At 39.4% G+C, this 14,707-nt stretch overlaps 1 protein-coding gene across 5 annotated transcripts in view; it reads right to left on the bottom strand.

Annotated features, from left to right (window-relative positions):
* The window catches only part of DLGAP2 (DLG associated protein 2), a 1,292,461-nt gene that overhangs the window by 561,026 nt on the left and 716,728 nt on the right, over positions 1–14,707 (bottom strand). For all 5 annotated transcript variants that reach the window (XM_077487763.1, XM_077487764.1, XM_077487766.1 and 2 more), the window contains one exon: positions 13,325–13,357. In XM_077487763.1, the coding sequence (XP_077343889.1) occupies positions 13,325–13,357 (33 nt within the window). The remainder of the gene's footprint in view (positions 1–13,324; positions 13,358–14,707) is intronic.

The following is a 14,707-nucleotide window of genomic DNA, read 5'->3' as shown; positions in this document are numbered from 1 at the left end:
CCCAAGGTCTTCAAAGCGCAGTGCAGCTAAATCTATCGTATTACTAATTTTCCATGTAATTACAGCAGCTTGATCATAAAACACTCAGATAATTCCATTTCATAAACAAATATATACAACAAGGTGTAGGTCAGAAGAAAAATGTGATCTGTTTTCCCCCCTATTAAATTGGTAAAGGAGATCCACCATTATCCTCCACAAACACATGCGTATATTCTGTGCTACTTATAGGTCTTTTAACTTTATGACAGAGTTAAAACAATTCAAGGATAACACCAAAGTATTCTCAGCTGATATGAACTAAGTGGGTCAGTAAAAGCTGTGTTCTCACTCTAACAGTGCAGTGACACCTCTCACTTAGAGGATGTCTGCAGGCCATTAAGGAGATGTGACCTTTGTTACAGGATGACAAGAAACCTCAGAGAAACACTTCCAAACTAACCTACTCCACTCTATCTAACATCATTTATATTTCCCCCCAGAAGACAATATTATTAATGGTGAAGTGAAGCTGAAAGAAATGAACTGATCCGTGTCTAATGAGTACAGTCTGTGGCCCCTATTTCACCTCCATACATCTAGAAAAAGTGTTGTACATTACTAATATTAACATTAACTAAATAGTATATTAAACAGTAATTGACTTCACTCAACAATTGTTATAGTAGGGGTCTTTTAGTTTTTGATTTGTCTGTGCTGCACATAACAACCCTTGCATTTTCGCTATAGGTTTCCACCACATTTTAGTATTATGGACTATACCTAAGACTCTAGTTCCAAATGGGCATACAAATTAAAATAATTTTCCTTTAAGAAAACCTGTCAAAAGAGGAATAAAGATGCTCCCACTGCAGACTTCTTTTTGAAAATTCTAGTTACCTGCCTCTTATGCTGTCCCCATGGCTTAAAAATCTTTTGAGTTACTGACCCAGAACAAGTATGCAAGAAAATACATTTAAAAAAAGCCAGAAATTCTCCTCTGCCTTATAAAATTTTCACATTTAGGAGAAAGAAATGGCAGGCTGTATGTTTCTCTTAGCAAAAGCTTTTTTTAAGATTCAGTGAATATTATTACAGGTACTCATATAGTGCCGTCAATTTACACAGTGTTTCACATATATATTGTACATTCCTGCCTTCAAGAAGCTTACAATCTAAGGTTCCTAACTCACATTCCTACATACACATACTTTGGCCAATTTGGACTGGAGGCAATTAACCTACCAGCATGTCTTTGAAGTGTTGGAGGAAAGCAAAGTCCTGGGAGAATACCCACGCAAGTACAAGGAGAACATGCAAACTCCAGGTAGGTAGTGTTGTGGTTGGGATTCTAACAACTTAGTGCTGTCAGGCAGAGGTGCTAACGACTTAGCCACTATGCTGCCCAGTGATGAAAGCAATGCATTGTAAGTGTATGCCTTCATTTCTACATCAACAAGTCTCATGCATACATGCATATGAATTTACGCTGGCAGAAAGCTAGTGTATCTCAACTCATACGTTTGTGGCTAGTCTACCGCCCCCAGTCGCTGGTTGAGGCAATTGCGGTGCTTGAGCATTTTAATGGGCTCCAGCGCGGTTGATGTCTGTATTTCCTGAGGAAGCTGGAAAAGTGAAACTAGTCGAAATACTTCACCGCTTCTACTAGCCATTGTTTATGTATAAGTGTTTTATGTTGATACTAATTTTCTAATAAATATATAAAACTTTTTATATCGTTGTTTACCATCTTTACATTATTTTGCAACGCAATAGTCCGCTTGCTCCCTTTGTGTCCGATGTTTCTCTGGTTGGGGACCAGAGCTACTATTATCGATTTCAACTCATACGGACATGCATGCGCTTTGTGGTCATATGACATTTAATATGCACAAACAAGCTTTATACAAGTCGCCACGACTCTTACTTTTGTTTACATCCCCAGCATTAAAGCCCATGTCATTCTGTGCCTCCACCACTACTGCCTACTGAATTACTAATTTGAATCATTCAGGGCTAGGAAGTGGCACAGAGGACTGAAGGCTGAGGTAATTCTGCACCTAAGCTACTGCCTACACATTGTTTATGTCTACATCTCCCCTTGGACCTGAATTCATTGCCAACAGGCCATTCACACAATGTATAAAATACAGTCAAATGTGGACTGCTTTGGTTACACAGTTAAATGGTATGAACCCAAAGCACAGCGTTGGCCTGTCCATATGGGGTGCAGGGGTGCCGCCTCCCCTAATCCATTTTACTTATAGGGTACTGGACGCATGGATTCCTATGGGTTTTTTCATTTTTATTTAGAAGCGTGTGATTAGAGGCTGGGGCTCTAATTGGCTTCAAAGAAGGATGGGCTCGGGGTGCAGAGCACCCAGTTGTGTGACAATAGCGAATTAATATTCACTATTGTCTTCCTGATTCTCCTCCTGGCCAATCTCAGCTCAGGAGGGGGTCCTGAGACCCGACTGGCAGAGAGGAGAAGCGATCCTATTGGCCGCCGAGGAGGAGGAGGGAGGAGATATAGAGTAAGCTGCGCCACCATGAAGCCAACCAGGGGGGGGTGGCAGCGGACGGATTGCCCTCCCAAAAAATATACCACTAGCCACCACTGCTAAACCACAATTGTTTGGATGGGCACATAAAATACTGTCATATAAAGATCTGTTTGCAGATTATTTTATACCCACCTACATGCTAACAAAATAAACCGCAAAAAAGCAACCGTGTTTTATCTGGTAAAATAGATTGCAATTGTCTATCCAGTTTTGTCATGCAGACACCCCTATTGTACACCATACAAAGGCCCTGACTTTTAGTTTTTCTCACTGGAGGTAAAGAAATGCAGCATGTCTGGACTGGATAGTGAAGGAAAAAAGCTCACTGGTGAATTTTATGTTCTCCCCTCTAACGGCTGTCTCCTTACGGAAGGTACATGTATTTATTTAGCCATTTTCAAGTTCAATCTGTAAATCGAGAAATGACAGCTTAGTTTGGTCGAAAGTGTAAGGGAGACGTATATTGCGTTCACTGAACTTCCGGGCCCTGGCAGCTAATGACTTTTACAGGTTTATATGTGTTCATTGCATATATCACTATTACAGGCAACAAATGAAACACATAGGTGCAGGCATTTTTCTTTGAGATTCATCACAGTGTGCCTCCTAGGAGCAGGCAGCCTGTTCCATACACATGGTCGGAAGCCTATGATCCACTAGGTTCCAGTGAGCAGTAGTTATACCAGCAGCTACCTGTGTCCATTCACTATGTATGTCATCTTTTGAGGCAGTGCATCATTCTGTATTGCAGGAATAATTCAAGTGACAACTGTCACAGTAATGCATTGCCATTTCTTTTATGCACACAGCTTCAAAGTGCATGAAAATATAGGCATTTTATATTGTATCATAGATCCCATAGCAGGAGTTTCAGTATTTGCTACTTTTTATTAAATATCAAGCAGGTTTACCATTTTTTGCTCCTCAATACCCCCGGGGGCCATACACACATGGACTGCCTTTTTAGGACCCCTTTTTGGTGCATCCATTGCTCCTTTTTCAAGCGGCAACTACCGCAGGCGATCTATGTGTGCATGGTAATTTGGTGTCCAGACCTTTTTGATATTTGTTTTGTTAGTTTTTCTTTACTTGTTTGTATGTCCATTGTTTAAGTATCATACTCTTATTTAGCAGTGTGGAACTCAACAAGCTATAACCAGTTTGGATATTAATAGTTTTCTAGCTATCTTAGCTATGTTTTTATTTATTTAAAATTCATGAATACATTTTAGTACTTCATCACTAGACTCCAGTATTGCCTTTTGCCGCCTTGGTAGCCGATTTATTCTCTGGGATTCCCCCACCTGAGGGCTTTCCCCAATTTTTTTCTTTGGTTCAGTATGCTTGGCTATGGCAGACACACCCCCCATGGGTGAATGGCGCAGAGTCTGTATTAAATGAATATATGGTAGAGGTGCTATCAGCGGACCCATCATTTATTTGGTTTGTATAACTCCCAGAGGCATGGAAAATAAAATCTCCCTACTATTGCCACGTACACACGGTTGGAATTTCTGACAACAAATGTTCAATGTGAGCTTGTTGTCAGAAATTCCAACAGTATGTAGGCTCCATCGGACATTTTTTGTCGGAATTTCCAACAAGCAAAATTAGGGAGCTGGTTCTCAAATTTTCCGACAACAAAATCCGTTGTCGTAAATTCCAATCATGTGTACACAATTCCAACACACAAAATGTCATGCATGCTCGGAATCAAGCAGAAGAGCCGCACTGGCTATTGAATTTAAATTTTCTCGGTTCGTTGTATGTGTTGTATGTCACCGCAAATCTTGACATTCAGCATTTCCGACAACATTTGTGTGATTGTGTGTATGCAAAACAAGTTTGAGCCAACATCCGTCTGAAATAAATCCAGGATTTTGTTGTTGGAATGTCCAATTGTCTGTATGCGGCATATTGCCTATTTAGAGCAAGAGCAATGAAACAAAACCTATTCAACTGAACTTATTAAAATGATTGTGAGCCAGGAAGATTCCTTGTTAACAGCTCTCCATTCCACAATTGATGGCAACTTGTGTTATATACAGTAACCTGGGGAGCTCAATGAGAGCCTTAAACAGGACCTCAGCACCTTGCAGTCCTCTATTATGGATACAAAAAGGTCAGAACACTTGCAAGTTGTTAAAAATTATAAGGACAATAAGACCTATTTGTAAAAATGGCATGTTTTTAACATAATATACCTAATCAAAATTTAGAAACAAGCGAACATAGCCTTTCTGATTCTAATATAGATCTGATACATCAGGCAGAATATCTGTGGATTCTAGTGACGCAGCTAGTTCAGTGTTCTAGAGAGATTTGGAGGGGGGGAATCATCAAAAAACAAATGGCCCAAAACAAAGGAAGTGAAAAAAAGGAAAGGATAGAGATGTTCTGGCAGAAAACATCCCACTGGAAAAAGATATTCACAACACAGCAGGACAATGAGGAATTAGAACTTGACATTGTTTTGAATCTGCCTACTGTTGAATTTGCTCAGGGTGAATTGTCACTCCTTGCAAGTCACCTTTTTGTATGTTATCCTCTGGAACATCCAGCAAGGAAAATGTCTACTTAGTTCTCTTTATTATGAGGGAGGGCTAGGAAATGGCATTTGCCATAATTAACCCTGCTTGTACTGAGCTGAGCAGACATTTCCTCAATTGTACTAGATTTGAACACCACAAAAGGTTAATGAGAACTGGCCTGAGCCAGTCTCCAGCCCAGCTATTGGGACAAATCACGCAGAGCTACTTGATACATTCTTGCAATCAGCCATGACACCTTCTCATTGGAAATATCTAAAAGGTAAGGTTTTTCAGTTTTTTTTTTACCAAGTTGTGTGGAATACAAACACATAACAAACTTGTATTGGGGGTTTTCTTTTGACTGCAAAAATTAAAATACTATCAATTCTGGATACTTCTGGAACAGAATCCTTTTGATCTGCAGAATAGCTCAACATTTTTTTTAACCTGTTGAAGAAAATAAGGCCTCTTCTCCCTTATAAATATAAATTATATAAATATTTTGCAGATAAGATAGGTCGGGTGCTCTTATTATTGAAACATGCTCTTTAGTCAGGGAATCAGTGGATTGTTTACGTGGCTGGAGCCACTTGGAGTTGTGTGCAGGCAGCCTATATTACAGTGCCTGTATGAACACATCTGCAGGTCCTAATTTGAAAGGTGTGTGGGTGCAGGTGTACAGCCCCCAACACAAAGAATGGGCATTTGGGGCCACTCACCCACACCTGCACATCTGCTAGAATAAAGTCTGCAGCTGTATTCATACAGCTGCTGTATCCCAGTGGCTCCAGATGCATGAGGAAATCACTCATTCACATGGTCAGAGAACCTGCGTGAATGAGCCTTTTTTTTTTTTTTTTTACAGTTTTGTTATTTTTATACTACTTTTAAGACTCTCTGTTCATTCACAAACTGAAGAATAGTAAACACGGTTAAGTATGCTTCAGTTAAGAATGAACATGGCAAGTGAATGGTACTGATCATTCACTATGTTCTTGAGGAAAAAGGAAAGGAAGGGGTTGCTAAATATGACATATTTACCAACCCCCACCCCTATCCTGAAACGATCCCCGTGTGCGGGGAGAGCAGAAGAAGGCACTGTTGTGGGGGGGGGGGGGGGCAGGGGGATCAGGGCAGCTGGATGGGGGGATTTGGATCCTGGACAGGGAGAGCGATCATATCAGATCCCCCAGCAGCAGCTGAAAGCTAGTGGAAGAGAAAGGAGAAGCCAGCAGTGCTACAGGCGGAACCATAGGGGGATTTGTTTTGGGGATAACATCACACAGATTACTGATTAATAAATATCCATAGAGAAAAAATAATAATGAAAAACATAAAATAAAAAAATAGAAATGTAGGGAAATGATTAATGGTTATTATAGGTAAGGGAATGGGATTGACCTGGAGTTGTGCATGCAATTGAACTAGCACTGGGACTCAATTAAAGAGGAGGGCCACCTTAAAAAAAATATATTAAAAGTCAGCAGCAACAAATACTGCAGCTGCTAACTTTTAACCACTTAACGACCGCGCCTCTTTTTCAGATTCAGTGTTTACACGTTTAAAACATTTTTGCCAGAAAATTACTTAGAACCCCCAAACATTATATATTGTTTTTTTTCCTAACACCCTAGAGAATTTAATGGCGGTCATTGCAATACTTTTTTTCTCACTGTATTTGCGCAGCGGTCTTACAAGCTCACTTTATTTGGAAAAAATTCACTTTTTTTAATTAAAAAAATAAGAAAACAGTAAAATTAGCCCAATTTTTTTTATATTGTGAAAGATAAAGTTGAAAGAGTAAATTGATACCCAACATGTCACGCTTCAAAATTACGCCCGCTCCTGGAATGGCGTCAAACTTTTACCCTCAAAAATCTCCATAAGCGATATTTAAAAAATTCTACAGGTTGCATGGTTTGCGTTACAGAGGAAGTCTAGGGCTACTATTATTGCTCTTGCTCTAACGATTGTGGCGATGCCTCACATGTGTGGTTTGACTACCATTTTCATATGCGGACGCTACTCACATTTGCGTTCGCTTCTGCGCGCGAGCTCGTCGGGGCGGGGTGTTTTAAAATTCTTTTTTAATGTTTTCTTATTTATTTTACTTGATTTTATTTATTTTTACATTGTTTTTTTTTTTTTTTAAATTGGATCACTTTTATTCCTAATACAAGGAATGTAAACATCCCTTATAATAGAAAAAAAGCATGACAAGTTCTCTTAAATATGCGATCTGGGGTCAAAAAGTCCTCACATCTCATATTTGGAAAAAAAAAATTTAATTTGAAAAAATTACATTGAAAAAATGTGCCTTTAAGCCCTTGTACACACGGTCGGACATTCCGACGGAAAATGCCCGATAGGACCGTGTTGTCGGATAATCCGACTGTGTGTGGGCTCCATTGGACTGTTTCCGTCGGAATGTCCGACTGACAAAGTTTTAGAGCTGGGTTATAAAAATTTCCCGACAACATGGTCCGATGGGACTTTGTCCGATCGTTTGTAGAGAATTCTGATCGGACAAAGTGCCACACATGCTCAGATCAAATTCCTAGACCAAAGCTATTGGCTACTAGCCTGAACATCCCATCGTAACAAAATAAAGTCATCACGCTCTGAACGATCAGATTTTCTGACAACTCCGTCGGACAAAATCAGACGGATTTTGTTGTCGGAATGTCCGACCGTGTGTAAAAGGGCTAAGAGGTATGGGCAGAAGTGACGTTTTAATGTCGCTTTCGATCTGCTATGGTATAGAGACGGGTGGGGGCCATCTTAGCCTTGTCTCTATACCACAGAGAAGGCAGGTCCCGATCGCCTCCGCTACTGATGGCTCCGGTAAGCGGCATAGGATGCGGGAGAGCGACAGGAGGGGGGGGCTGCCCGTCTTCACTGGTCCACGTTGTGTTCTGCGAACTGTGTTTTTCCCTGAACACAATGGGGGGGGGGCGGCATCTGCGGCTAGCTATTCCCGGAAGTGGGCGCAGATACCTGGATTATACAGGTATCTGCACCCCCCTCCCCCCTGAAAGGTGCCAATTGTGGCACCAGAGGGAGGGGGAGGAATCTGATGAGTGGAAGTTCCACTTTAGGAATCCTATAATGATAGACCTAAGCTATAGGTATTAGAAATTGGGGCACATTAACCAGATCAGTTAGTAAAGGGTTAAATAGAAGTGGTTGAGCAGTGATACATAGATTTATAAAAGGGAACAGTGTGTGTAAGGGGTGATGATAGTAGAGTGGGAAAAGAAGTTACATTGGACAGGGGAATGAGAGATTTGTGGCATTGAACTGAGGAGGAACTGGACTAGGAGAGAGGAATGGGAAGCCCAAATACATAAACACTGAGCGGGGCTGGATAAGATAAGATAAAAGACAACTACGGCTGTGACTATGTCGGGGAGGCAGAGCTAAACGGGGATAGTAGAAAAGAATATATAGGCTGGGTAGTTGGAGGAATGGAATGGACTGTGGGGCAGGATAGATCACACGGGAGAATGAGTACAGGAGTGACTGCAAGGTGACTAACCTAGACATAATCAACTGAGAGGGGAGAAAAATTGGAAAGACTGGAATGTGATTGCAGGCATAAGAGCGATTTATCATAGGGAGAGTGAGCAGGGCAAGAATTTGGAAGGGGGGGTGAAAAACAAACTTAACAAGGCAAATAGAAGAGACTGCATGGGAAGCAGAGTTAAGAGCACCAAGCTGCGCAGTGAGAAAATGTCAGGAGACTGTGGATCAGCTGCAAATGTAGTAGAAAGGCAGAGGGAGAGGGACACTTCTCAGCTGCTGGGCCCCCTGTTTAACTGCAGTAGCGGGGACCCTGTATAGGGGGATCAGTAGAAAAGATGTAGCTGGATAGCCGCACTCCGAATTATTCAACCTTATTTCAAAAATTTAATTAAAATCATAGCATCTAGGCTGGTAAACAGACTAAATGCACAGCCGCTGTTTTTAAAATAACGTTGAATAATTCGGAGTGCGGCTATCCAGCTACATCTTTTCTACTTCAGTTCCTGTTGCAAACAGAGCCAGCACCCTGTGGGATTGTGGAGACAGCTGTTTTGGGAGAAATCATTACCTTAGAGCAGTAATTCTTTGTATTTATATGAATAGGGGGATCAGTGGTACCCTCTTATCAACAGCCCAGTGTTGGTTCATATATGCATGTACATGGGGCCGAGGGTCTTATAAAATTTTGGGGGGTTAATTTTATTACATTTTAATTTCTTTAAACTTTTTCTTTTTCAAACGTAACTTTATTGCTATTACAAGAGAAATATCAGGACCCCTATATAACAACATGTGCAGATTATGAGTCTATTACAGGTCCCCTTTAAGGAGTCTACAGCCACTCACTTTTACTAGAAAGCTGGCAGTCAGCAGAAAAAAAAAATTGTAAGCAAACTTTTGGCTGTTACAACACATGTTTTGATATTGCAAAGGGTTAAAGCCAACCATACTTACAGCCAGTGGTCATCCCACACCATTGTGGTTGGCCAGGGAGCCCACCATTGCTCACTCTGTTCAGGCTCCAAAGCTCAAAAACACAGGGTACACATTTCTGTCAACCCGACAAATTATCTGTGGGATCTCTTTCACAAACAAACTTAGATGCAGATATCTCCAATCACTGGCCAACCTTCACCCACTCTGAGCTTCTTGTCATATTGCCTACATATGCATAAAATTAACCCATTTGAGCATGCAAGTCTGCTAAGGGGTAAAACAGCATATATTCATGTATGTACCTTGCTGGATAACACCAATGTCACATGATGCCGGCATGATCTCTGATCCTATAATCTCTCAGTAAGTGGTCTACAGCTAAAAGACTTGACATCACTTTTAACAGAAATTTAGATATACCCCATTTTCCAATGCAGTAATTATATTGTAAATACAAGGAATTAGAAGAGAATACATAACAAGTGAATATTTCGAAAAATAAATTTAAAGATGTTGAAAAAAAACAAAGCAAAACAAAAACACAAAAATGCAAAACATCTATAAAAAACAAAACCAAAAAAACAGGCAGACTGGATAGACCACTCAGTCATTTTTCTGACGTCACTTTCCTGTTTCTTCGTAGCATGGAAGGGCAGAAATGAACTGACATAAATAAGAGTTATGTTATTTCACTCTTCATGCTAGCTGAATTTAGCGAATCAGGCTGTACACATTTCCAGCTCTCTACATTCAGGTTATAGTACTAATGTAGCAGTGTGCGTGCAATTAATGTTAATTAAATACATTAAAAATGTACAACCTCCCCTGGCCCCAAATTCAAAATGTAGGCTGAATATACCATACTTGTTCATTATTCACAAAAGAGAGATGAGCATATTACTGAGAGAAGGGGGGGAGAGATATAAAAAGTGCACTCAAAGTTTGTGTCAGTTACATTTTGCACATTCCTAGAAGGATCCATATCAGCTGGATGTTTGTCTACATCTACCATCTGGCCGTTCAGATATACTATGGAAGGAGTTCTCCCTACTGCAACAATTGTAATTAAAATTTTAATTTAGAAAGGTAGACTTCTTTATATCTGAAAGGATTCTAAATTATAGAAAAAAGTAACAGTATACACTACAAGAAAATCAGATGAACAATCGCTCAGTTTTCCTCCATGTTTCACAACAGGACGAAACGGAGGATGGTACTAATTGTACGAAAATTCACAAACGTTAAAGTCTTTTTTTGTTGTTTATTGTTTCTGATCATGCGAAATCTTTCTCCTTATCTGACTTGTCTCACAAAAAACATACAAAAACAGTATACATTAAACAAAAATCGTTAGTTATGTTCACATTTTTGAGTTTGTCCCTTCTGAAATTTTCATTTGTAAAGTCTTAATCAGATGTCAAAAGTGGTGTAAACACTATCCGAAAATCAATTGAGTGTGCCTCATACGGAATTTTTCTGCTGATTTTATTATATTGTGTACCCCACTTTGGACTTGACAATAAACATGTGGCAGCACATCGATGTGGTCATCTCTGTGCGCTCTTCTTCTGTAAAGCACATTCACAGTATATATACAGACTGACTGCATTCTATAAGGCCAAAGAATGCTGTTTGGTTTGCTTACCGTCCCTCTGATGTGCAGAGAATGATAGAAGGCTATTGTCAATACAGAGTCACGTTCTTATGTTAGCTGTAGGTAACATTACATTTTGTTTTATTAATATGTGCCTGGATCTAACAATATGATATGTATTTGCCTGGAGTTAAGATTTAAAATGACTATGTATAGAGTTCCTTTATTTTCTATGCAGTAGTAGGTCTATTGACAGTAAAGACATGGGGCACAGAATGTATGGAATAAAGTTAGACATGCTGTGGACATGCTGTGCTGTTCTGATCATATGCTTAAGATTTCAGATGATTCTGGCAGCTTGGGTCACCCAAACATTGCTTTATCTTTCCTAGTGTAGCCATGTCATTAATAGTCCATATACCAAGAAGTCATCTAGGTATGCTGGAACCTACTTTCAACAACACTAGAGAACTGTAATGTACATGTATATTGTATTGACTTGGATCACCTTGTCTGAACGCCTGAGGTGGATATTTTAGAGGAATTCACTGTCACTGTTGAACTTTTCACTCATTTGCATTGTGGAATATGGTGCAAAAAGCAAATTATATTTTGTGAATGGAGATTAGCAAACTTCTCTGGTGTGGATATTTTTTATGCTGGGGCACTTAAACTCGTTACGAAAACAACAGTTTTTTTTTTACTCCAATGCATTCAGCTGCCTCTTAAACACTTACCTGGGCCCAATCTCTATCCAACACTATGCATGTCTGCAGCAGCTCTTCTCCCCTTTCTCTCTTCACACAGGAAACTAGGCAGCAGTAGAAGCTATTCGCTTCTGCTGCTGTCAATCAAAATATGTGAGGAAGGAGTGGGAGCTTTACAACCGCTTTTTTTTTTCTTTAGGATAGAGTAGGATTAGATCCCTATGAAGTTGTGATTGCAATATGTGTGAACCACCTACTGGGGAAAGTCTGCAATTTTCACAAGAAAAGGATTAGAGAGGAAATCTTCCAACAGGGACACTTATTCTGGCCACAGCTATCTAAGAATGTAATTAATCAAAATTCTCTTGCATATTAAGGCCAGGAAGTGGAGAGAAATCTTGCCAATAAACCTGTCCACATTGTATCAAAAACAATAAAAAAAATGCAATTTAAAATTTTTCTGTTGCAATAATGCTATCATTTTCTAAAACTGCTTACAAAATCAATGCAATATGGCAACCTTAAGGTGGTTTGTACATTGTTGGTGTACAGAACAGAAAAAGGTAGTTATCTGAAACAAAGTTCTTTAAAGTTCTTGCAATATACAGAGATTACCCAGTGAGAATGTTTTCTCAACAAAAAGATAAGTGAAGCAAGCCATACACTGTATAAATTCTGGTTGGTTCCTGAGGAACCAGCCGAAATTCGCTCAGTGTGGCCCTGTCAACTGCATTCCACCCAACATACCTCAATTGAAAAATTGAAAGAGCCAGGTAGAAAATTATTGACTGAACAATGGCTGCATCCAGTCAGATGCAGCCATTGTTTACGTATTTTGACAGCCAGTCGGGCTAACTGTCAATAATTAATAGATACAGTAGAAGATTTGTTCATTTGCACTGTACAGCGTGGATAGAGGAATCTGTTTTTTTTTTTTTCGGTGTATGGCCAGCTTTTCACTTTAAGAGATAAAACGTTATTCAGCTTTGAAACTTGTAACCCCTTGGTCGCCAGTGTGCTCCAGAGTAAAATAATCAAGTATCTTAATAGGCTTATGATAGTTCTTTTGGGAGTCCAATTTTCAGATGACCAGATGTTATTCTACCAGCCACATAGAGGTCAATAAAATGAAACTAGTACATGTCTGTCATTTTGAGACAGTAAAGGAAAATGTAACCTAAAGAAAATCAATTATAACCATTAACTGGAGGTCTTTTTAAAGAACACAGAAATCACAATTAATTTACTTGATTTTTATTTTATTTTTGCAACATAAAAATACTCAAGCACTATATGAATCAGTTATATAGATGGCGTTACGGTGTGTCTAGCAGTATTGCATTAAAATGAGCTACAGCCTAAAGCATGTACTGTGCTACTCATTCTAATTCAATTGTGCATTCAAACAGTGCCTCAGCTTTAATGTCTATAAACAGATTACTCAAATGTCCACCACAAAAATAACCACAATAAAGTAATGCCACTCACCTTCAGGTTCACCACACAGTGTACACTGAGATTCTAAAAAGAAAAGGAAACAAAAATGTAAATTTCAGCATTTACATGTGAAAACTGTTACATAGTTAAAATTGCCAGTTTACAATTTAAAATACCAGTAATGCATTATTTTTAAAAGGCTTACATGTCTTATTGCTTATCTCTTGAGCGGAGCAGATAAGGAAAAGATGTGCACATTTTGCAGTATTTAGCCTTTAGCATCAATAATAAATAAAATACTCTTTTAAAAAGGTACATATAGCACATTTTTGCATGCTTGTTTTTCAATAAGGCATTTTGGCAATAAGTGTGGAGATTTGTAGATTTATAGGTAGATAAGTCTCTTTCTTCTTTGCAGAAATCGGTAACATAGGATTGCTTTGTTTTTAAAGTGGTTGTAAACCCACCCCCACAACTTTGTCCCATGTAAATCAGCATACAGAACCCTAATGAACAATGATTGTAGATATCTCCATACTTGCTTAGTATTGTTGTAATCCTTTTTGTTCTTTAGAATGACATCACTGAGCATGCCCAGATCTCCCCTGATTTACGGCACACTCTCTATGTGCTTGTCTATCTGTTATCAGGACTTCCTACGGCACACCACTGATATCCCAGGAGGCTGCAGAATCATAAAGAGCTTCCTCCTACACACCATGTGACATCACATGCAGTGTAAAGCAGGGCATAGGACAGCATCACTGCAGTCTTATCATCTGAAGCTGATAGGACTGACAAAGGCAAACACTAGATAATCTTTACAAGTAAATACTATGAAATAAAACGTCAGCTATGAACAGGGAAGCAGGGTTGCCATAGAAATGTTGGATTGAGAAGGAGGCTGTTAACAGTACAGGAAGTGCTCAATGTAAGGGTGGAAATACACTCCACTGTGGACTCAGAAAAGAATACTTAAGATGGCGCTGCCTAACCCCTGGAAACAAGTTTTTTAAAGTTTCTTTAAACAGTAAGTAATATGCAACTTGGGCTGGATTACAGTGGCTATAGTGTGATAATTACTTATTATAATGGACTAAATGAAAAGAAGCATCAGAGTAGGAGAGTTGACTTCCTCTTTAAAGTGGACCTTCAGTCTTTTTTTTTTCAACTTTTAACTTTGGATAAGTAAAACATTTTTTTCTGCCAGTAAATATCTTATACAGCCCACTTCCTCTTTCTTGTCTAGTAAAAAGCCTAGACTTATGACATCATGCCCAGCTCTCTCTCTCTAACTCTCATGAGAGTTTGCCAGGAAGGGAAGGGGGTGAGTCATAAGAGGGCCAATGAGAGCTGCAGAGCTGGTGGTGTGCCTCTGTGTCTGTGTAAATCCAAGAAGTGAACAGGCAGCTGTTTCAGCTTCCCACTGTTAAA

Source organism: Lithobates pipiens, unplaced genomic scaffold, assembly GCF_037356315.1.
Source record: "Lithobates pipiens isolate NorthernLeopardFrog02 unplaced genomic scaffold, aLitPip1_a1.2 Scaffold_18, whole genome shotgun sequence".
Taxonomy (NCBI): Eukaryota; Metazoa; Chordata; class Amphibia; order Anura; family Ranidae; genus Lithobates; species Lithobates pipiens.
Note: the sequence above shows the minus strand (reverse complement) of the source record. Positions and strands in the feature narration are given on the sequence as shown.